The sequence below is a fragment of the Gadus morhua genome, chromosome 14, assembly GCF_902167405.1.
Source record: "Gadus morhua chromosome 14, gadMor3.0, whole genome shotgun sequence".
Classification (NCBI taxonomy): domain Eukaryota; kingdom Metazoa; phylum Chordata; class Actinopteri; order Gadiformes; family Gadidae; genus Gadus; species Gadus morhua.
Window position 1 is genome coordinate 21836938 of NC_044061.1, and position 26054 is coordinate 21862991.

General features: G+C 43.4%; 1 protein-coding gene across 1 annotated transcript; it reads left to right on the top strand.

Annotated features, from left to right (window-relative positions):
* Window positions 1-2876: 2876 nt before the first annotated feature.
* foxb1b (forkhead box B1b) lies at window positions 2877-5319 on the top strand. Its single transcript, XM_030376103.1, has one exon. The coding sequence runs from the start codon at window positions 3394-3396 to the stop codon at window positions 4333-4335; it is 942 nt and encodes a 313-aa protein (XP_030231963.1). The 5' UTR covers window positions 2877-3393; the 3' UTR covers window positions 4336-5319.
* Window positions 5320-26054: the final 20735 nt, after the last annotated feature.

Consider the following 26054-nt stretch of genomic DNA (forward strand, 5'->3'; position numbering starts at 1 on the left):
TAAAACGACAGAATGATAATCATTAATATTATTATTATTAATATTATTAATAATAATAATGTTATATTATATAGATGTATTTATAACAATAATGTTTGTAATTGTAATAAAATAATAGTGGTCATTCTTATTATTCTTACAATTCTAGTGATATTTTTTCTTAATTGTCTTTAGGCTACTGTTTACTATTTTGTATGATCATTATTGTATCATTAATGTTGTATTATTAGTATTATTAGTATGAGCAGATTAGCAGAACAATGTGGCAATTTATATTTGTTTGTAAGTAATCCTATAATTATTATTTTTTTGTGTGGCCTAAATCACTTTTAACTTGAAATAAAACACAATTTGTTTTCAGTTATACATATCTGGATGTTGTAAAATGTGTTAAATTCTAGTTTACTTAGCCTAAAAGTATCCTGAGTAAATACTCGCATCATGGACTGTAAATAGGCTACAGTGCGCCTTCGGCATCGTGTTTTGCTAATTCACAGGTTTGGAAGAAATCAGCCAGAAAAGAAATAGGACTCACGTCAGGGCCTAAATAATCATTGGCATTCACCCTTCAGAACATGTTTTTCCTCACATAGGCCTACGTCCCGTTTACAAGCCTCACTCATACAGTAGGCTTACTCATACTTAACACGGGAGCTACATTCAACAAGCTCCACATTCTAAGCATAGACTCCTCTTTTGTAGTGGGCCGTGTTAACGCATAAAGCTGCAACTATTTGCATTTCACTAACTCATCATCTATTGACCAGCGTTATAGGCTCCTCGGCCATCGTGTATTGCGTTCAGAATAGGCCTGCAATTAATTTGAAAGGCAACGCAACATTTGTTTTTCTTTGTCGGGCGGAGCTGAGTCGAGGTCAGACGTGTGAAAGTGGCTCCTTGCTTCCTCTCTTCATCCGCTGACCTGAGTCTTTGTCCGCGTCGCCCTGGGAATGAGCACGCCTCGATACTCTACTGAAGACCTGGCCGAGTGCTCTTTTGTTTTGCGCTCTTTAGAGACACGCACAGAAAGTCCCCTGTTCAGTCCGCTGCAAGGAAAAAAGCTATTTCAGAGGCAGAGCTGGTCACAAGTGCAATATGGAAGGCCTTTTGTCCACTTTGTACAGATGACCAAACAGTGGTCACATGATACTACCATTAATCACATGCAATCCCACAGTCAATTTAGTGCGACCCGAGCGGGTCGCCGGGAGCCGCGACTTCATCTGGTGAATATAAGCAGGGCGTATTGTTTCTGTTGTAGGATTTATATCAAATCAGCTGTTACTGAAACTCGAGAAAGACAGAATTAGACAACAGAAGTGGAGCCTGGTTTGTAAGCCCTTACAAAATATTGGCGTATTGGTTAGCTCAGCTGTTCTTATAGGAAAACTGAGTTCCTGGTAATATGCAATTATAATAATTATGTAATATCTGTATATATAAATGTAATTTGTAAGTATATGTAATATAACATAAAAGGTGACTTTGCCTATCATTGGAGCATTGGAGCTAATTATTAGGGCTATTTTTTGTAGCCCTAATAATTGTAACAGTATTCATATTAATTATAACATGAACAACATGGTTGTTAATAATATACTTAATGTTCTTATAGTCTATTGGTTTACTTAATGAAGTGTGTAAATTGCCCCTCACAACTTTGGGAGAGATTACCCTCTAGACCCTGATCTCTCCTTCCTCTGGAAACGCACATAGGACATATTAGCATATATAACGACAGAAAGAGAGAGAGAGAGAGAGAGAGAGAGAGAGAGAGAGAGAGAGAGAGAGAGAGAGAGAGAGAGAGAGAGAGAGAGAGAGAGAGAGAGAGAGAGAGAGAGAGAGAGAGAGGGGGGGGGGGGGTGGGGGGGGGAGAGAGAGAGAGAGAGAGAGAGAGAGAGAGAGAGAGAGAGAGAGAGAGAGAGAGAGAGAGAGAGAGAGAGAGAGAGAGAGAGAGTGTGTGTGTTTGTGTGTGTGTGTGTGTGTGTGTGTGTGTGTGTGTGTGTGTGTGTGTGTGTGTGTGTGTGTGTGTGTGTGTGTGTGTGTGTGTGTGTGTGTGTGTGTGTGTGTGTGTGTGTGTGTGCGAAGGCTCACAGGCTGAATGATGGCCATTGATAGGATTAAGCCAGAGTATGTTAGGGCTTCACACGCACATAATTGACTTATTGGTATTTTATGCAGTTTCCATGGCATTGTCGCCAGTCGCATTTAGCATTCAAAATGTAACCTTCCCTCTTTTTCAAACGTGAACCAACCGAAATAAGGGCGATTCTATTCCTAAAGTTCGCACGCTATAGAAAGCATGCAGTCACACGCACCAAAACATAAGCAAAGCATGCTCACTAATGGTAGAAACAAAATAGAATAGCCTACTATATAAATGAATACTCTCTGAGTCGCCAAATGCAATTGCATAGCTGTGGAGCTGTGGTCCAAAATGTAAATCTGATATTGAAAACATAAAGACGTCACTCACCGCTAATTGCGCCTCGGGGTGCAACAAAAATTGACCACAATACACAAACAAATATGAGGCTCTGCGAGGATTCACCCGAAGAACATCATATCACTCAGCGGCTCTATGTAGCCTATCCCAAACATGGTGATGGGCACCCCGTGCAGAGGTCCACGGAATACCTTCACACTTCCAGCATATCCTCCGCGCTGGATGTCCGCCGTGCGCTCTTTAACCGCTTCTTCTTCAAATGGAAATGCCTTCTATTGGTTGGAGGAGTCCATGTAAATAGGTGTAAATGAAACCGTATTATGCCCCTTTTCCCCCTGCGAGTACCCACAGCACCCTTCCTCCGCCCCCTCCTCCTCATCCTCCTCCTCCTCCTCCTCCTCCTCCTCCTCCTCCTCGATCTCCTCCTCCTCCTGCTCTCAGCGATTGTCGTGTGATTGGAAAGAAGTGGCACGTTAATGAACCGCCTCTACAGGGGTCTCTTTCTGCTCCTGTCACTGCGCTCGGCGACCAGACACGGGAGCAACTACTGAGTTCATCCCGTCTGGAACACCACCTCGGGATCGTCCAGCACGGAGGAGGAGGAAGAGGAGGAGGGGGGCGTATTTCTCCAGTATACTTAACGATCAGCGGCAGTCACAGCTCTGCGTCCAAGCAAGAAGGAAACAAGTGAGTTATAGGCGTTCAACTTTTCCCAACTCTTCCCTCCCGTTATGGCGATGGCCTCTGCGCCAAAAGACGACGCTTTCCAAAAGAGGCGTTTTCAGGCATAAGACGCGCTTCCAAGGAATTGGACCACAGGCAACAACTCTGGCTATTAAAAGAACAATCGTTTTTTTAGGGGCACTGAGCAGCAACATTCATCTGTTTTTCGGACCCCGTAATAATAATATTTAAAAATAAATAAAATAATATAGATCAAAAGAATAATGCCGCGACCTGGAAGAAACACCTACAGTGATCAGAAGCCCCCTTACTCCTACATCTCCCTCACCGCCATGGCCATCCAGGGATGTCCCGAGAAGATGCTCCCTCTCAGCGAAATCTACAAGTTCATCATGGACCGTTTCCCCTACTACAGGGAGAACACGCAGCGGTGGCAGAACTCCCTGAGACACAACCTTTCCTTCAACGACTGCTTCATCAAGATACCCCGGCGACCGGACCAGCCGGGCAAGGGGAGTTTCTGGGCGCTTCATCCGAGCTGCGGAGATATGTTCGAGAACGGGAGTTTCCTGAGGCGACGCAAGCGCTTCAAGCTGATGCTGGCGGCGGACCACCTGGCGCCCAGCAAGCCGTCGGACGCGGCGCACTACCTGCAGCAACAGGCCAAACTCCGCCTGAGCGCACTGGCCGCCTCGGGGACGCACCTCCCGCCGATGTCCGGGTACAACATCGGCGTGTCCCAGCCGTCCACCTTCAAGCACCCGTTCGCCATCGAGAACATCATCGCCAGAGAGTACAAGATGCCAGGGGGGCTGGCCTTCTCGACCATGCAGTCCATGTCGGCCGGCTACCCGCTCCACAACCAGCTGACCACCGCCTGGCCCCACATGTACAGCTCCAGCGTGATGGACACCATAGCGCCGATTACAATGGCCGGTGATTACTCGCCATACGGAATGCCACTCAAGTCTCTTTGCCACGTAGGCCAAACTTTACCCGCAATCCCGGTGCCGATTAAACCCACGCCGGCCTCCCTGCCGGGCCTCTCCGCGATGCCGACTCACATCCCCGCGTTTCTCGCCCACTCGCCCCAGTCGCTGAGCCCCACGTCCCCCCAGACAGCGACCAGCCAGAGCCCCGCGGCGCCGGGCGAGACCCTCACGAGCCCCCCCGCGGGGCTGCAGTCCGCGGTGGCCGTTCACTGACGAAATGAAACTTTGTAGAAAGTCGCGGTAAAAGACATCAACTCCAAAGCAGAATGGTATTTACACAGTTTTTGAATAGGCCTATACCGAGAGCCCATAGTTTCACATTTAAGGCAAAGTGTGTTTGTGCTGAGTGTTACAAAAATGTTTACCTGTGTTTACCTGAGTGTATCGACTGTTGACAGGTGTAAATCTCTGTCACCGTAGCCCCAATGCGGATAGGTGACATTACAGACTGAATGAAGGGTCAACCGGCCCCATTATCAACACAAGTCTAAATATCACATTATTTTGTACCCTGTAATCTGCTGACTCCAATCGCCCATTTCGGTTGCATCTTGTGTAGTTTCTGGCGGACTGTAAGGCCTCATATAAAAGTGACTCCTGCGTAAAATGCCATTTATGTTAAGTGTTTGACAAGCGCAATTCAGCACGGGATCATGTCTGTGAATACATCCACTAGTAGATTAAATTAGGAGGGCATAGTGTGTAAAAACAAAATAGCCTACAACTTAACAGTATTCATAAAAAGATCCGCAATCGGTCTTATCAAAATGCATTTGCTTTTGGCATACCAAATAATCAAGAGGTTGAATTATTTGATTCGTTTTTATCGATCGAAGTGAACAATCGCAAAAAGGGACGTCTCATGAAAAGGAAACTTGAAAATGTATTTATATTAGAGACTCTGCATACAAAAAAAGACACATATTTTAATTATTGTAAGGATAATATCGAAATGTATCAAATGCACTTTTTAGATAGATGTCCTTGAGTATGAGTGACAGGTGTGGCTCTGTGGAGCGTTTTATTTAAAGACCGAGGAGACCAACATTAAAACGCTGTATATTTCTACCATGTCTAGGCCTCTAGGAACCAGCATGCTACTATTTCCAAATCATGTGATGTATTTTGCTGCAAGCATGCGTGCTTTTTAACTGTACACTGTGACTGCAATAAATTGTCTGTCATCCAAATATTTTACCATTGCTTTTATCCCTTACTGATTCATTGTCATATATATTCGTGAACGGTGCTTGACTAAAGTAAGGCCGAGGCAAACCCGGGAGTAAGGCAGCGTTCCTAAAATACTTATCATTATTATATCATTATTTAAATAAGTTCACATTACATTCAGCGACATTATTTATATTTGTATAGGCCTAATGCATTTGTATTTATCAAATCAACAGGCGATTCGATTGGTAGTGTATTAAAGTGTATTAAAACAGACCTGAATGTTCCAAAAAGTAAAACAGCGAAGGCTTTTTTTTCGTGTTTTTTTTAGCAACGATGAAAAGGTTGCATGGAAAGTTTAAGAAAGCAATTATTTTATCAGACAACAATTGTTTAGAAAAATATATATTAACGGATGAGTACATTGTGTTTAATGTGCAATTACAGGCCTGTAGTTAAATGTATCGATCAAATTGAATGGAGCTGCAACACTTTGAGCAGAGACTCAATGACACTCAAAGTGGTGTTTGAACTCCCGCTCCACTAACTCGACTAAGGCCTATGTGTATATTCTCCCTCACTCACAATATTGTGTGCTTGTTTTATTCGTGTGAAACGTCGTGCTTTAGTATAAACAAACATATTAGGATTCCATCTCAGGCTGCTATTGAGCAGACCAAATAAACGGGCCCAGCCACTTCATTCACACACATTCACTTGAATAAAGATGGCTAAAGAATGGTGCGTTTGGACCGGGCCACCGGTGTAGTTATAGTCCTCTCTTTTCCAAAGAGACAAAGAGACTGATTTCCACAAACACATTGCTGACTGGGGGACATGGAAACGAAATCTGAAACCTCTTTGGAATTTTAATGTCGTGCCCCCCCCCCCCCCCCCCCCCGCCTAGCTCCATGGTTAAATAGCGTTTAGAGCAACACACACAAGTTAGGGGAGACGGGCGCTTTATTGGACCGGAATGCGGTGCTCCGTCGTTTATTGCAAGTGTCATATGTTTGGGTGTCGGCTATGGGTTAAGGATTGAGTTAGTTATTTGTGTTTATTAAATGTAGGCTATTACAGGATAGTAGGTGGCCTTCACAAAGCTGTTTACAAGTTGAACTCAACAGGCCACATTTAATATGACATAATGACATGATGTGTTTATTTTAAATACCGAAGGTCAACTCCAAGATATTGAATACCTTATTATTAAGAAGAAACTATAGGCTAACGTTATCCTATAAATACAACATTTGTGTTTACACAAAAGCAGAAAATTAAGCTAAATTAGTTCATCCCAAGTGAACATGTCCGTCCCAAATAGCTGGGCCATTAATTATTTTTTATTTTTTCCATTTATTTTCCTGATTTGGAATATGGAATTTCCTCACACCGTGTTTCATCCACTCCCTCACCACGCACATACCTATTTGCATTGTAAACGGCGTCGTGTACTCAAGTGGATTAAAACGGGCGTCCTTGTTGCTTGGGCTACTTAAATGATCCATTGACTCCAAAATGAAGGTGAAATGCGGCAGGTCTTGAAATATAGTCAATCCCGTGGAAACGCACGACGTTGTGCTTTAATTAAAAGGATTCGTTAAAGAGGGCCATCCTAGGTAATTAGTATGGGTAATTTATGCGTCGCTTAATGCACGAGGGTATTGGCCTGAATAATGAAGTGGGGTTAACCTTAAGTAGGAGAGCAACACAGAGGTTATTTATCATCTTTTTAGAGTTGGGCGTTTGCATATGTGGCTCAAAATCATTAGAAAAATGCAAAAAAACAAGAAGGCTCAACACTCATATTTATAACTTTAGTCTACGGAAGGAGAACTTAAAGGCCCGACACATTCCTTTCTTTCTTTCTAGATGGATTGGTACAGATAGAGATAGGCAGTACATAGATTAACAAACAGAGAGATGCATAGATGGGTAGATAATACATATATAGAGAGATAGATAGATAATGCAAATATAAACATTGATTAATCTATAATAGTGTTGACTAAGTTGGTTTTCCGACTCGACAGGTTTAAGGCAAAGGGCCACATACCTGTGTGTCATCCATAATCTGAAATGCGTTCATAATTGTGTAGGTATTTCTGTTGCACAAGTGTTTGTGTGTGTGTGTGTGTGTGTGTGTGTATGTGTGTGTGCGTGCGTGTGCGTGCGTGCGTGTGTGTGTGGTTGACTGTGTGCACGTGAAGTTTGACATGCCAACACTTGTCTTGTTACCCTGAGTTGTGCAGATAAATGCACTGCACAAGACCACTGCACAACCTCAATCATGTGTTGCACCATTTGTAATGGAGCACTGAATATCTGTGCAAAAACCTTTTTCCAGGCATAGTCAATGATCCTTAATTGTTGTTGTCACTAGCAATGGAAGTCAGCCCCGACAATCTTCTACACGTATTAAGCACAAATCAGAGAACATCAGAGTCTGATATACACAAGGTGGTGTTTTCTCGAACTCTTCCTATAGCGAGCAAGGCATCCCTGGTTGATAATACATGCACCTCGATATTGGTGGCTTCCCATCCTGGGCATGCCCAAAGTGCCTTCATTTCCTAGAAGGCTTGCATTATTACCAGACATAATTATTGCTATTGCTATTTCAATAAATATACTGCACCTTTATAACGCCACTGTCAAAAGTTCCCCCCCTTGTATATCAAATATGTTCCTCAACTTTGTGGCAGCACTGTGTTACGGCTCCTAATGAATTACCTCTTGATTTACACCTTACCGTGGCTCGCCATGGGTAGATGATGGAGTATTGGACATTATTTACAGCTATCATTTAAATCTTTTATCATGCAGTCGCAGAAGCCAACGTGTCAATTCCCTACATCAACCAATTACTTGCAGTGTTTATTGAGGGTGTTTTGTTTTGCCACATAATATATTTACTTTGGATGTGGAAAGGCTTTCTCCTATGCAAACAAAGGCCGTAATTCACTCTGAAAAGGGAACAGGTCTTCACTGCTATATTTCACGAATGTTGTTTTGTCTCTCAAGAGGAGATTTTCTGAGATGGACCTTCATTCTGACCTTGCCGACACCGGGAAGATTAAACTGGTTAAAATGTTGGTGCAGTACAAATCAGTTTTTTTTCCTTTACTCAATACTGCCATTCACTATCAGACATTATGTGATGTTAGGTCGTTATTGGAACTTCCCAAATTCCACAGACTTTCTCGATCAGCCCGATTGCTGGAAACCGCTGCATAGGGTGTCGGGATATCTGGTCATTAGTGATGTGCTAGAGGGCATTTGAGGGGTTTGAGGGGTCTACTCCTGAACCTGATGGAGGCTTGATAAACCTGTTGTGACCTCTGGCTACAGCATGCAGTAACCCATTGAAATGACTGAATAGCCTATTTGTAGGAAATAGATCGCTACGATTGTTAGGAAAAGGAAGTTCTCGCATTCCTTCAATTTTTCCTTCCACGTCTTAGACAATATTCGCCCGTGTCGAATTTATCGCTTGATTGATTGGATTATCAGTGTTTATCAGCTCAATAGCTAAGGCTTGCTATCTTAAAGTTGGCTCAAAAGGGCAGTTGTGCAGTTCATCAAAATACTGAATTGCTCAAAAGAATTAGAACCATTTTATGAATCTAAATTGCTATGTTGGCAATATAGATGGAGAAAGCCTTTAAAAAACTATTTTCTCTTATCTTTGTGCATTTTGCCCTTGAAGCGTTCACATTTCCCTTTTTTTCGTGAACATTTCATGTAGAATGCATAACTGCTAGCCACAACAGTAGCTCCTAGCTATAAGCTGCTTGTCCTTACTCCGAAATTCAGGACCTCCTTCTGCGACATTTATTGTTCCATCCTGTTGCCTCTGAGGGTGTGGATGGAAGGATGAGAAAGTTGGATGGTTGCTTTCTACAGACAGGCCTGGAGAGTCCAACAGCCATGTATGCATGAAATCCCAATGTCAACCCCAAGTGCATGTTGCTAGCGGTGTGAAACCCATGTGGCCTGGGGGAGTGAGTAGGTACTTTCAATATAGTGCTGAAGGAGGAAAGCTTAGTGTCATGCTTGGTCCCATGTTCAGCATCATGTTTAGTTTTGGGTGGATCCATTGTTAAAGTAGCCTCGCTCAGCCAGATCCTATTCGTTGCACATGTTAGGCCTGGAAAGTCTTCCATCGGCAGACTTTGTTGAGCAGCATCATCGTCTTACTTTACAGCCGTTTGGATTATCTTCAGCCAGTCACATAGAATGTAAAAGTTCTGCCGTCACAAAATGAAATCCAAAGCAGCGTAAATATAATTAAATTAATTAAGAAATTCACTGTTTGAGTTTTGGTCGGAGCCAAGCTGCCCATGTTGGGTTGTCTCCAGACAAATAATAGAAACGCAGGTAAATGTGCATGATTTTGGCTGCCTTCGAGAAAATACATACTGCCCAGGAAAGGTAGACACGAATTATGTCGACAACTTTGTCACAGAGAACATACTGTATACCGATTGTTCTGGAATGTAATCTATTCATTCAGGGTTTCCAACCTATATTACCCTTCTGTATGTGGCCTTCTTAAAAAGGATGTGGTCAACTTTGGCAGTTCGCCGTTTCTATGAGTTTATTTCATCTGATGTCATGGATAAGATGTTGAATTAGTTTGTGTTCATGTATGAAAATCTGTTTACGTCATTATTGAGCTGTGGGATTTTGTCCAATGGGAACACATAGAAACAGAAGATTCATTTATTTTAAATCAATGCCACTGAAGTGGCTTTCCTTTCTATGGTGGCATGGAAGTCTCCTATGTAAACACTGCTGAGTTTGTTGAGAGCTGTGAATTACCAGCAGGCGGTGTCTGGCCAGCATAAGGGATTAGCCAGTTAACACTTTCCCATTGCCAAGACAATTGTGCGCCATCAATGCGTATACTTCTTTCAGTGTGTTGCCAAGTTACAGGGACTGCTCCTATAAAAATGAAAGTTTCTGTCCAATGTTTTCCTGCAGTGTTGCTACAATCAATGAAACTAATTACATTATTTGGATTACAAATAAAAACGTCTTGCTTGCTTTTCGTTTAAAAACATGGATTGGATTCCTTCTGTTGAAAGTGTAACAGAATCCTGGAAAGCTATGCTTACAGTTTATTCCCTTTCCAGTTTGTTGGTAAACTCCCTCAACATAATGTGTGAAGTCCTATAAATAAGGGTAGAATTGGTGTGACTGTAGCAGTTGTTGTAACAAGTTCACTGGCTAGCAGTCATCCATTGACGATTTCATCAATAAACTCCAGGCTCTCTGGGTAAGAAGCACCCTGTGGCCTTAAGAGGTGCAGCAAGAGGAGGAGGAGGAGGAGGTGGAAGAGGAGGAGGAGGAGGAGGAGGAGGAGGAGGAGGAGGAGGAGGAGGTGGAAGAGGAGGAGGAGGAGGAGGAGGAGGAGGAGGAGGTGGAAGAGGAGGAGGAGGAAGAGGTGGAAGAGGAGGAGGAGGAGGAGGAGTAGGTGGAAGAGGAGGAGGAGTAGGTGGAAGAGGAGGAGGAGGAGGAAGAGGAGGAGGTGGAAGAGGAGGAGGAGGAGGTGGAAGAGGAGGAGGAGGAGGAAGAGGAGGAGGTGGAAGAGGAGGAGGAGGAGGAGGAGGTGGAGGAGGAGGAGGTGGAAGAGGAGGAGAAGGAGGAAGAGGAGGAGGTGGAAGAGGAGGAGGAGGAGGTGGAAGAGGAGGAGGAGGAGGAGGAGGAGGAAGAGGAGGAGGAGGAGGAGGTGGAAGAGGAGGAGGAGGAGGAGGAGGAGGAGGGGGAGGTGGTGGAGGAGGAGGAGGGGAAGGAGGAGGAGGAGGAGGAGGAGGAGGCCAGGATTTGTGCCAGCTCCCACAGAGAGAGGAGAGGGTAGAGAAAGACAATTGTGACAAACTCATTATGTGTTGGTGGGATTCACACATTAGTCTATGGATCTTTTTAATGGATAATGCCACATATCCGTTCGCTTTGTGAAGAGCATGGCATTATCAATAGTAAGCACTCCCACAAAGTGATACTGCTGTAGCATGGTCTAACACATTACACAGAGCACAACCCTAACCCTATCCATCTGATGGCTCTTTTCTTAGTTAGGAATAATCATTCTCTTTTCTGGCTCACATGGAAAACATGTAAACTTGGACTGAGAAAGTGGACTGAGAAAGTGAAACTGTCATGAATGTACTTGATATTAATAGTAAAAATATTTATTATTACACATATTATATATATTATGTATCATATTAGGTATATATTATTGCTATATATTATTCCTATTATGTATAATATAAACCTAATCATGGTTTGAAACATAATACTCCAACATACTGTATTACTCCACCATATTAATTGGGAGAATTGTATAATAGATTGTATTTGAATATAACTCTTGAATAACAAACAGTTTGAGGATGTTTAGTTTTTTGCATTGACATGCCATTGAGAACGTTTATTTGAAGTCTACAAGCACACATCCCGATTATACCTTATGAAAACAATCAGATTAACTTTGATTAAAGGAGCCCTATTTTAACGCCAGGTGTGTCTGTGGTTAGCCATTTCAAATACCAGACCTGCCCTGTGACATTGTGTCATCAAGGGGGAGTGTCCACCTAGATGTATCATTGATAGATAAGCCTACCAGTTGGTACAGTCCACTGGTTTGGCTGGTAGACTGATGGATAATCATATCCACCCCTGGGGGTAGAATCTCCCCCTCCCTTTTTGTTAAGTGACCTTGGGGACCACGAAGGGCGCTATATAAGTCCAAGCTATTATTATTATTATTATTATTATTATTATTATTATTATTATTAATAAAATAGGGGCCCCTTTAGCACTTGTAGCATTAAACTCCCAAACAACTGAGGGAGCAAATGTAACTGTGTCTCCATCACAGCAGTAGTGCCGGCTGAAAGCCAAGCAGAACTTGAACTATCTATAATTTCTTTGGCTCCAGAGATGACAGTTGCAACACAAGTAAAGTAGAACATTATCCAACTTTGCCAGTTCACACTTCTGACCCCAGTCAACCTATGGGTGTGGACCCTAGTTTAATTACTATTGAAACATGGGGGGATCATCTGTCTGCATTCATGTTTTCTCTTGTCTGGTGGGACTTTTTTGAAGTCCTCAGGAGTCTAGCTTCTGAATGCATGCATTGTTTGTGTAATTGGGTGGCCTGCTCAAATAATGCAACTTTATTGTTACAAAAAGACAAAAACAAGATGAGAATATGTTACTTGGCATTAACTGAGCTAGTTACTCTCAATGGGATTAGTAACAGTTGTTAACATAATATGTAAGACCGTTCAATTGATTTTTGTCTACTACTACTCCTCTTTGTTTTACCCTCCAGCTATTGTGTGACAGCTGTATTTATTACCTGCCTTGGAATCTTATCTTTGCTACACAACCATAAACTAACACTTGCTACTGCACTTCAAAGGCGCTAACAGAACCAGAGGTGCCAAAATCATCTACAGATGGATGAGATGTCGTAGATTAGCGCTCAGAACAAGTGGGGACTAAGGAATACGCCTTGCAGCATTCCAGCTGGGCTAGGACATTTACCCCAGGCATGTTAAGGAAGTCTTACGAGGAAAAACACCTTCCCATCTGTTGGGTCAGTGGGGCACCAGAGGAAACAGCCACTACTATACAAAACATTATGGTGGTCATAGGTGGTTATTATATCATCTAATCTATTGAGTGATAATTGAATTAGTCATAAAGCAATAGTCAATTATAAGTTATAAAATCACATTTACGTGGTTTTAAATGCCTTCTATTGGTTTTATAATTACTATGATTGATCTAAGCCAATCTATGAAGATTCTAAAATCTCATCACGCCTTCGTTCATTGTTTGATTTTGATTTTGAAAGTCGATTGAGGAAACCTCCATCAATAAACCACATGTAGAATGTTTTCTGTAGGTTAAAGGTGCTGCATTTAACGACTATTATCCGAGTGTAATTTGTTAGAAATGGCTGTGAGAATCTATGTTTCGAGTTGATTGCGCCTGCCTCTGAAAGAGAATAGATAGTGTTTCCTCATTGGCTCAATCTCGTCGGTCACTGCACGGCTTAGTGCATGGCAGGAAACATCTGTTCATCTATTTTGCAAACAATATTTTCCCCTATAAAATCCCTCAGTATTTTTGATTCAATTAAGGTTCATGTTGTATTGTGATATTTAGTGTCAAAGAAAAGCTATTAAGCAAGAAAACCAATGCATCCGAGAATGAAATAATATTTGTCTTGAATAGGAGGATAATAGGATCATTTCAAATATTACCTTAATAATGCCCATATCTTTGCAACTCCTGAAACCCTATACCACCACATAGTTCTCTTGTGAAGATTACGCTGATCCTTGCCAAATACAGTAAGTTTATTTTATGTCCTAAAGTGTGTTCACAGACTATGTTGGTAAAGCAGCAATTCCCGTTCCTGGAGGACAGTTATTTGACGAAAGGGTGCAACAAATAGGTTGTGATGTCATACTATAGTTCCACTCCAGCGAGCACGGACGCACGCAATTAAGGAAGAACACAACATTTAAGGGAACAGACCATCTCAAAGGGGTTTCTCGGGAGACAGTGTGCAAAAAATGAGCAGTTGCCGGCGTCAGCCTTCTTCAACGCAGGTAACCCGCCTTTGTTTGGCGGCAATTAATCATGTTCTCAGCCATTCAGTTAGTGTTTGTTAATTAGAGACTTCGGGGAGAGGCCTGACACTGAGGTGTCCTGGATTTCGATGCAAAACACCCGCTAATTAAGGCTCCCATTCACCATACATGCAGCCAGTCGTTTGGAGGTGCCAGCTAATGAGCAATCACTGGGCCCTGCGCTCCCACTACCAGCCATTCAGAGATGATGACACCCAATGCACAGGCCGTACCATTACAAGCACACAACACCATGGTTATTTACATTGATGAATGACTACTGGGGGGCCTGATGAAACCACATGTAAGGAAATAAACCTTACAGTCATCAATAATCCATGAAAGGAGACACAGACCCATCCAACTTGGGCCTGTGGGGTGGGGGGGTGGAGGCACGGGGAGGTTTGGATAAACATGTAAGGTTACCTGTCCAAAGGTAGAATGAAAGAATGAAAAGCAAACCGGTCGCACCAAATAATTCAACACGCCCATTGCAGGTGTATGACAGCACAATATGAGCACAAAACAACAATATGCATTAGGAGACATTGATTGGTTTAACGTAGACATTGGTTTAACATAGACAACTGATTACTGTCATGTTGGACAAGAGGCACTTGGCAGTGTTGTTAGGCAAGTTGCATCGCACCACTTTGGCTATCAACAACATGTCAAAGTTAACCTTTGCAGTTTCAAGACATGCAGATAGGAGAGCAGTGAAAGCCCCTTCAATATTTCAGCTTAGCACTTAGGAAGAATAGTGATAATGCTAAGTCAACAACAGCTGCTAAACAGCTTTGGATGTCTCAAACATTTTCGGGACATTTTTTACTTTGAAACATCCTAAATTGAAAGTCACTTCAGATATGAATCCAAAAAATTCCTTTGTCTCATAAATTCTATTCTATCCATGTATTATTGATCCATCCATTATAATTGATTACAAATTGTATTTGTGTGCGTTGTCCTATGTACCACCTAGGAACACATCAAGTCTTGTGATTGAGTTTATGACTTAGCTGCTGGTCCTCTAACCCTCCCCCAGCCGTACAGGTGCACTGTTGAAGGGAGGGGCGGACTGCTTCTAAACTATTTAGTGTGGAAGAGGAGAGGCAGAATGAGGAGGGCAGTGGGCGTGTGAAAAGAAAACGACACTAATTCATTGGCAATAAAAGTGCCCCCCCCCCCCCCCTCAAACCCCCCACCCCCTACCCCCCCTGCCCCCCCCCCCCCCCCCTCCTTCTTCCTTTCCTCAATTCCCAAACACAGCAGAGCTCCTGCGCTGCTCCACCCCTGCTCCCCATAGCTAATTGTCATACAAGCCGGGGAGGAAGCTACCGCTGTGCTAGCAGCCAGCCCCTCCAACAAGTGCAAATAAGCATCCAAATAACAAACAAAAGAAGGCAAGGTCTACACGTCAAAGTCAACTTCACACTGGCTCGAGGGGCTGGGCCGGCAGATTACAAAGTCACAGTGACACGCCAATGATGGATGGTGATTGTGTGGTCGGGGGTCTGCAAGATGAACAGCTAGATTCTTTGTTTTGCTTCTCCGTGATTCCTTGACACAAATACACTGAGCATTTGCTGGCCTGCACAAACACACGTGCGCACATGCACGCACACGCACACACACACACACACACACACACACACACACACACACACACACACACACACACACACACACACACACGTAGATACACAGACACACGCACAAACTCATGACAGAGTGTTTGTGTGTGTTGAATGTTATTTGGGTCACACGTGAAATCAAACAGCTTCACCTCCAGCTGAATGAGATGATTTATTCAAACCGCATGGCAACAGATTGTGTCACTTCTTTGCAGAGCTGGGTCGGCTACTGGGACACAGACAGACAGAGAGCTTGCCAGGGCTTGTGATCCATTTAGCTGACAGGGGCGAGAGAAGACCTCTGTCTTAATAGTTTGAACAAATAAATGAAACAATAACCTAACCAGTCCGTATAGAACGCCACATCGTGTCACATTCACGCCATTCTTCCATAGATCAGCCCTCCAGGGTGTGAGAGCACATCCTGTTGGAGCAATGGCTGCCTCACCAGAAAAACGACAAGAAATCTAGAGGCCTTTTTTTTTGGGATGGGAGTGACGTGAGCTGGCGTTGATTGATCCGGCTTCAGCTGCTCTACGGCTGCGGGCGGTTTTGTTTGAGTAGAACAGCGAACAGAGTTTGAAATAAGAGGCTGAGGTGATAGGTAAGGTGATAAAAGTAAAGAGCGAGAGAAAATGTTTGCTGGAGGTGACGTGGATCGCTTTGAGCCAGACCGACGCCACGGCGTCCCATCATTCAGTCACGCCGGGGGACAGAGGCAATCAACACGCTGATGAAATCACATTTTTGTTGACTTTGAGAAATAATGACTCTTCACACCTTCTTTGATGCTGGTTTCTTAGACAGCCTTATTAACCCCCTGGGAGAATGTCGGGGAGGTCACGAGGTCAAAGTTCGTCCATAGGTGAGAGGCCACAGCACTGATCTGGTGGGGGGGGGGGGGGGGGGGGTGAGGGGGGGGGGGGGGACTGTCCATTAAGTCTCAATCAGCCCTCAGGAGTGCAGTGTTACGGCTTGTTCCTCTGTTTCACCGTCGCTCACCTCGGATCCACGAGTTTGACAATTAAAGCCAAACTTCTGGAGGGAAACTACACAACACTACTTTCAACTGGGCCGGAAACTGGAATGGAACCTAACGAAAATGAAACATCCCGTTAGCCCGGATTTGAGCTTGTCTGATGAGATCTGTGAGACTACAAAGTGGCTAGAGGGGGGACATAGAGCTTTACCGCCAACGGAAAGATTCTCACGGGGTTGAGGAGAGAACGTTCACACACACACACACACACACACACACACACACACACAAACACACACACACACACACACACACACACACACACACACACACACACACACACACACACACACACACACACACACACACACAAGCACACACACACACACACACACACACACACACATCGCTTGATCGATACATGCACAGGCCTGCACATCATACACTTACGACAGGTGCAAAAGATAAACCTTACCATCACACGCAGACACACACACACACACACACACACAAGCACATACACACACACACACACACACACTGCAAGGCTTAGATTGTATGCACTAAATGATTGTCCCGGGGGCCTCGACGCGCTCCAGTGCGCTTCCCACACCTTGCTCTGAGAGACTGCTGCGACGGGAAGGCGTATAGGTCTGGATTTACGTGGTGGGCTGGAAAACTGTTTGGCCCAGTGACCACAAGTCACCGGCCTGGTATAGGCAATGGGCTTTCAAAGGGTGGGCCCCTTTCATTGGTTTACGAGCCCACCGTGAACCAGTTAGACATGGCCACTGTCTCTGCACCTGGAACCATTATTAAGCAACAAGGATCATCTCCCCTCCGGCGAGCCAACGGACATTGAAATGTACAAGGAGAAGATTAGATCTGATTCAATCTCCCTTTTCCTCACCCTGAAAGAGAGAAGGGGGGGTGGGGGTGGGGTGGGGGGATCCCTCTTGTTATTTCAGTTCCTGAAGAGTGAAAGGGTAAGGGTTGAGTTGGATTGAGAAAAGGAAGCGCATTGTTTTATGCGTGCTATTAATTCAGAATATATTGTACTTGTGAGACCTTTTTAATTGTCAACATTGTTTAAACACAACTTGTGTTATTTAATGATAGGGTTCCATTCAGAGGGTAAGTGAAGCAAGGACCACTTCAACACGGGGGCTACACAAAAGCATTCCTACTCTGAGAGGGGACGTCTGGCCAAAGATATTAGTAGAAAGGAGATCATTACATTTGCATTAGATCATTTGTAAAATGAGGCACTCGGAAAAAAAATGTTAGAAAGTAAAATAAATCCCAAATGCAGTGTCAAACTCTAGCAAAAAGCATATGTTCAACACAAAATCCACCCAATAAAAGAAAGATACAAAAAACGGAAACTGAAGAAAGAGAGAGAGAGAGGGAGAGTTAGTGATGATTGTCCGTGAAGTCATTTATTGCACGAGTGGGAGCACAGCTTTGTTTTGACAAAATAAACACCAGGCTGCCAGGCCTCATTCAGCCACGCAGGGCGGTTTGAGTTGATGGATGCCCTGCGCTTGAATACGAGTGTCTGAGTGAATGCGTCTCTTGGTCTGTGCCCTGTGTGGTTTTATCCTCAATGTCCTGCCTTGGAGCGCAGATCGTTTGGCTGACGTCTCCCCCCACCGTGCCCTGCCACAGCACTGCCCTCCTAAAGGAAGGGACCACACACACACATGGGTGGAGAGGTGTGTGTGTGTGTGTGTGGGGGTAGGCTGTGAGAGGTCGGAGGGGGGTCTGTGCCTCCCCATATCCTGGACAATTCTTCTTGGCTTTTGTGTGTGTGTTTTGAAAGCAGTTGGAGGAGCGGGGGGGGGGGGGGGCGGGGGGGGGGAGGGAGGGAGGGAGGAGTTGGGGAAAGGGGGGGGGAACCACGTTTGTGGTCACAAATCTTTTCTTGGGTAGCCAGCTCTGTCAGACGGCCCTCCTTAAAGACTTCAAAACAATTTAAACGGTGGATGGAGAGTCATCAAGTGTTGCCCGACAATGGAAATGTCCCCTTTTGTGTTGACTCGACTCATAACAGGTGGAAAGGCCTGTGTAACTGTTACCATGGCGACCCATGTGAAGTTGTGTGTTACCATTCCCATGGTGACCCGTGTAAAGGTGTGTGTTGCCATTCCCATGGCGACCTGTGTAAAGGTGTGTGTTACCAGTCCCATGGAGACCCGTGTTAAGGTGTGTGTTACCATTCCCATGGAGACCTGTCTGTGTAAAGGTGTGTGTTACCATTCCCATGGAGACCTGTGTAAAGGTGTGTGTTACCATTCCCATGGAGACATGTGTAAAGGTGTGTGTTACCAGTCCCATGGAAAACCATGTAATGTTTTGTGTTACAGTACCCATGGAGACCCATGTCAAGGGTCAATTAATAGCAATAGTAACATAATGGGGATAGAAATAGTAAAAGCAATAGTACAGATAGAGTAATGGGACATTAATAGTAATAGCAATAGTAAAAGTAATAGTAGTAAGTAGTAATTGTAAAATGAGGCTGGTAATCTAACAGTACTAGTAACACTAGTACAATCATTTTACAGTCATTTTAATTGACATACTTATACTTATAGAAAGTGATATAGTAATAGCCGTTTTATTGGTAATAGTTCAAGAAATGTAATATTGTGATAATTGAAAATAACAGCATTGGTGATACTAATGCAGTCTACTTTCCTGCCCCCACAATGGTGGGATTTGTATGTTGTTTTTTAGTTGCATCGTCCATGTTGAATTTTCGCTTTGCAAAGAAGTGTGATTCATTTAATGTAATTCATGTTATAGTCATACAAATAAAATGAAATCTATACTAATATAATCAATTCAGGAATAAATTAAATGACCAATTATTGACATCAGAAACATATTTCTTATTTTTGACTTGGCAGAATAGAATATAATTGGAATGTAACGGTATGCCTATACCTCAGGTATTACATCTTGTTCAATTGTTATTTAACTACAGCTTCTTTCGATTTATAATATTGTTAATAACAATATCAACAATAACCAAATTACAATTATTTGTGTTATTAATCCAACAGTGGGAGTTGAAGGCCCAGTTACATGTGTCTAATCACTTTGAAAAGGCTTGGAGGGTCGTGGATTGTGGAACCTCTCTCCCTCTAGTGGCGAGGCTGGACGGCAAGCTTTTCTAGACCGGTAGACGTAATGTCCACTGGGAGCCTCAACGCAACACATCCCATACATTGGGCGGCCCTCGTCATGATTTGGAGCCGGTTTCTGTTACAGTAAGGCCACTTCTCACCCAAGCGCTTACTTTAAGTTGTTGTTAGCTACTTTTAATGTGATATAACTACTCGTCTAATTGGGCTGGCAAAGGAGATTCATTAGTTCTTAGCTAATGGGCACAAACATTAAAAAACAAACTTCTTTACATTGTATTTCAGAGTGGTTAGCGCAAAATAAATCATTATTCAGCAAATGTGGATTCTAGTGACAAAAGATAATTTGTTTAGTTGTTAAACTGTGCTGACAGAGTCAGCTTTTTTGCTTTGCTAATTTGAACTAATTAAGCTTTGAAATATTCCAGAGAGATTGCAGCACATTAGACTTAACTAGGTTGCAAGTAGAAGCAGATAGGATCAACCTATACTCACTTCTTCTGAATATAGGGTTGAGACACATATATTAAGTCTAGAAATATATCCCCCTCTGCCCTCCGTTTTGTTAATACAAAAATAGTGAATATGTATAGAGAGGAAGACAGCTATATTTATTTTATATAAAAGCAATGAACTTTGGATCAGCAAACTGCACTAAGCCTTAATTGACTGTAAAACATAACGTTGACAGCATATGTTAGCATAACAGCGTCCTCCAAGAAATTTTGCAAAGCTGCATTTTGCTCATCCTTTTGTTATTGCGGCTCTATTACTTCTGTATTCCATTAAGACTGAAATGTCCATCTCCTCTTCATACAACGTCTTGTCCTGTGAAGTGTGAAAGCAAGAGAAAACGACATATTCTGTCGTGCCATCACTGACAGGGCGACAGACAGACTGAATAAATGGGGTCAGCTCGTGGCATGTAATAATTCTTCTAAGTTAAACAGGCTGAGGAACTCTGACCTTCACAATCTAACTGAGCAGGAAAAGCCAATGATGTGTACAAGCCCGCTCGGCCTCCGCTGATTATGATAAAATATATCTCAGCATTGGAAAAGATAACGCTACGTCTTCGCTGACATATATGGGACCGGTATTTCAATAACAGCCCCAATTTCAGAGGCACTAATCCTTCCTCGTTTTAGTGTGGCTGTAAACCAGGCGCGTGAGAGAAAAGGGGGGGGGGGGGGGGGGGGGGGGGGGGCTCTGTCTCCCTGCACGCCTGAACAGTGAAAGTAAGATGGACCCACGCTTGTCACATACACGTAAAGACAATTGAAAGCGTCCTCCATTCATCCCCAGGATACGTCGTTTCCTCCAAAAGAAATAAGTGGCAGTGCGCTGGTGCATCAGAACTTATCAAGCCATGGCAAGCGGCACTTCTGCTCAATGCAGCCCATTTTGATTTACAGCAACGATTTATTGAATTATTATTTATCAAGCAGAAGGAGGGCGGGAGGAGGGAGGAGGGGGGATATAGATGTGTCCTAATCATTATGTCTTCTATATCTTTTCATTATGATTTGTTTATGGTTTTCCAGAAAAGCGAGGCAGCGTCTCGGAGTTGTGTCTGTGCGCCGGAAGGCCTGCTGTCTGTTCTCCTCACGCCATGAAATATTGATGATGAGCTTTGAGCATTTGTAGCATTGGACTGGATTGAGTGAGGAAAATCTCCAGAGGTCGTGCTTTAAGTTCTAGCTTTCAGCGTACACTCGTCTCTTTCAAAAGAGTTGGTGGCTTGAGCCATTCATAATGAACATGTTTGGCATTTATCATTGATAATGTTGTGTTCTCTCTGTCAATACACATGGTTTTTACATCAACAGAATCACGTGGCCAGTACAGACGCACATAATGGGTTTAGGGATGGATAGCAACCTTTCCTCATCACGTCGTATTTATTTATACAAGACTACCATGCTCTCTCTCTCTCTCTCTCTCTCTCTCTCTCTCTCTCTCTCTCTCTCTCTCTCTCTCTCTCTCTCTCTCTCTCTCTCTCTCTCTCTCTCTCTCTCTCTCGCTCTCTCTCTCTCTCTCTCTCTCTCTCTCTCTCTCTCTCTCTCTCTCTCTCTCTCTCTCTCGCTCTGCTAAGGATAAAAATACAAATACAGTCAGTAAGATGGGAAACACAGAAAAATATCAGCATATTCAAAAATCTAGCTAAATTAGATCTAAAGTTCACTGCTCTCTCTTGGAGCTGGTAAAGAGAGAAGTTATGAAGTGCCCCCCCCCAGGCCAGTGGGCTAGGCCTTTCTCTTGCCATATGCTGGAGACACCAAGTCAAACATAGGCTTTGTTCTCCTGGCACCGCAGCTTCTTTACAAATGCTACAAACTTGGCAAGACCCATTTCAGGGCTTTGCTGACCTATTTTCACCCTATCACAGAGCACGTCTGCTCCCGGTTCGTAGTCAGCATCTAGAAGAACTCCTTTGAAGAGAACTGTACAAATACAGTGAAACTAGTAGGCTGCCTTGTGTTGAAAAGACGAACGACTTGGAGTACATTTGTCATTGGGATTTTGCCTCTACAGTACACAAACCCTTTAGTACAACCAGAAGGTATTTGTGTTTAACACATCATGTTCAGGGGAAAAATAGCTATTATCATCCTGATGATAAATGTTTTTTTACTGCTGGGGGAAGTCAAGTGTCGACAAGACAGCGGCTCTCCTCAGGACACGAGCACCAGCGGCTGTCCATGGAGGCCACTGGGATGGAAAGACTGAACAAACATGCGTGCACGATGACTCCAAGAGAGGGGGGCTCCTGTCTGAGAGGCACCCGGGCGCAGTCGTATTAATAATGCCTTATTCTCTCGCCGGGCGATCCCCTTTTATTACCCAGGGTCATTTACAATCCCATAACGTATTCACACATTGAGAGAATAATCCTGTGATAAATTCTTTGCAATGCCCTTCACAGTTGTCATAGCAAGACCATAAACAGCATTTATAACAATCTAGCTGGGAGGAGGGGGGGAGGGATGGGGGAGGGATGGGGGGGGGGGGCAGACAGAGGGGTGGGTGCAATGCTCTGCTTAGCATGCAGAAAAGATTAAGATTGGATAGGTCTTCTTAGGCCCTTACTCCATCCGTGACAGACCAACGGTAAACCAGGCGACGGCGTTTTGCCTCAGATCCACCCTCCGCGGTAACTACGGTAACCACGGGCATCCTGGACGAGCGGTCCTTGTCTTCTCTACATGTTTACAAACGTATACACCCTTCCATACATCTCTGTTATACTATCAGTACATACTGTCTCTATTATATGATCACTAGATACTGTCTCTTATATTATCAGTACATACTGTCTCTATTCTACTATCAGTACATACGGTCTCTATTATATGATCACTAGATACTGTCTCTTTTATTATCAGTACATACTGTCTCTATTCTGCTATCAGTACATACGGTCTCTATTATATGATCACTAGATACTGTCTCTTTTATTATCAGTACATACTGTCTCTATTCTACTATCAGTATACGGTCTCTATTATATGATCACTAGATACTGTCTCTTTTATTGTATCACTAGATACTGTCTCTTCTCTATTAGACTATCAGTACATGCTGCATCTATTATATTATCACTACATACGGTCTCTATTCTACTATCATTCTGTCTCTATTTTACTATCAATAGATAGAGTCTCTATTCTACCATCATACTGTCTCTATTCTAATATCATCCTGTCTTTATTATACTATCAGTACATACTGTCTCTATTAAACTATATCTAGATACTGTCTCTATTATACTATCACTAGCTATTGTCTCTATTATCATATCACTAGATACTGTCTCTATTATACTATCTCTAATTACTGTCTCTAATTAGAGATTGTGTAAACACAATTTACCTTAAAATGCTATACTTTGAAAGCATTTATTGATTTGCCTTTTTTTTTTGCCCCCCCCCCACCCTCCCTGCTGTCAGATGCCACAGTGATAGTGTTTAGCATGCGCTGTCTGCGTTAAACACTGCCAGAGGAGTCTTTGCAGGTGTGTGATTAATCATAATTAGGTTTCGTGTGACAATACCGCAGAGACACAGAGACAGAGATGGCAAGACTCTCTCTGAGACACCCCCCCCCCCCCCCCACACCCCCCCACACACACCCCCTCCCACATATTCCTCCGGACCTCCCCCTCCCATCCCTCTCCCCTCCTCTCCCCTCATGCGCCCTCTCTCTCTCTCTCTCGCTCTTTGTTCTCCGTTTAGAGTTACACCAGGGAGCGCAGGGAGACAGGAGGAAAAAACGATTCCTGGTGGGATTAAACTGATGCCACACACAGGTTAAAAATGCAATGAAATAAAACTTGATTACATATTGAGTACAACATATTAAATCTGCAAAAAAATTATTTGGTGTTCACTGCCGGTCATGTCACTTGACAAGCATTTAATTTAAATAATGGTTTTAAATCTGTACTTTTTCTGTTTTTTTTTTTGCAAATATCCATAGTACTGTGTGTCTAATGAAATATGACTTAGATAATAATAATAATAATAACAACAATAATAATAATAACAATAATAAGGATAATAGCAATGATAATAATAGAAAATAGGCATACCTAAATGATGCAAATATCGGATTCTAAAAAATGTACGCAATTATTCAATAGAATTTTGCTGGCGCTTGTTGGCAACAAATTTAATTTGGACAAAGACAATGAAACAAAAACAGTGGCCTCGTTTTCTGCCATCGTTATTTTTTCTCCGATGTAATTATTTTCTAAGCCGCCCGTCTCTGTGTCTGTTGAGCGAGGGTTAGCGGGTCCTGGAGGAGGAGTATGCTGGCCCACTGTGAAGAGACCAACTCGCCCAGGGGGGGTGACAGGTGGCCTGGTGCCCACTCTCCCCGTAGGACCTACCCACTTCAATGGCCTGTCGTCACCTCGGGCTAAGTACCATCTCATTTATTCAACATGCCATATTTATCTTCCTGTGGCTGATTAATAGAGTACACAGTCTTAGCAAATCTGGTGCGGAGGCTTATATGGAGAGGGGGGGGCTGCTGTGGGGGGGGGGGATAAAAACAAAGACAACAACTTTCTCGTCTCTTGCGCCTCCAACTGTCACAATCCTCCGTCACTAATTACACCCCCTGTTGAGACACATGCTTAGGCCTATTTATGCACACGCACACACACACACACACACACACACACACACACACACACACACACACACACACACACACACCCACAAACACACACACACACACAACCCTGTATACACACGCACACCTCATTATGCACACACACACACACACACACGTGCGCACACATTGAAAAACACACAAGCACACACACATGAATACACACACACACACACAATTTTCTAAGGAAAACATTGAATCTACTACATATGGTGTGTTGTGGTTAATGTATCTGAATGAACTATCTATAGTGTGGTCTGGTAATTACAATCAAAACATATTTACATTGATCTTCAAGTTATCCAACTATCAAACTTTCAAAAAACATACAAATACAAACACAAAATGTAAATACTGTAAATATATTCTGATCACATCAGACCAAAGCCAACATCGAGTAGACAATAAAGACATTTGTGCCACACTAGCGGTTAGCTCGATGGTGTTTGTAGTGTTGTGAGGGCAGCCCTCATCAGCAGCCCTGTTTAATGTCAGCTGGCTGCTTCGCAAAGAAAACAAAGGACAAAAAGACAATTAAGTCAAGTGATAAAAGCCCAAGTACCATAACATGCTACATTAAATACCCACGGTGGGGAGACATAAATAACACTAAGCCCCTACTCAAGCAGTCTGTTTCATTGGGCTTGTTGTTTATTGAGGGAAAACTTGAGGAGTTGCATCCACTCTCTGTTAAGCAACGCTCAAACAGCACTTTACCTTTTAATGGGGCGCAACTGCCGAGCAGTGATGATGTTTACAGAAAAAAGCACAAGCCTGTGTTGTTTTCAAAAGCCAGCATCATTGTGCGTGTGCACATACAGTACACTGTCTGGACACGTGACGTCTGGAAGATCTTGTTGTGATTTCAAAACACCTCAGTGATGAGTTTGAGAGGTGGGGGTCAAGGACGGGATGGTGAGGAGGTGAATGGGTTTGGGGCGTGGTTGGGAGGGGTGGATCTGGGCGGGGGGTGACAGGAAAGTTGTCGGTGTTTGTTTGGGGTCCCGGTGGGGATGAGTTGGATCTATTGTTTTAGTTGTCATAATGTTTCTTAACACGGCCCCACGGGAGCCATACACTGGAAGGACAAACAGAGAGCACACCGGCTCTTTAAATCCTATTCATCTTCATTGTCAAAAGTCCCTAGTGTGAACACACACAT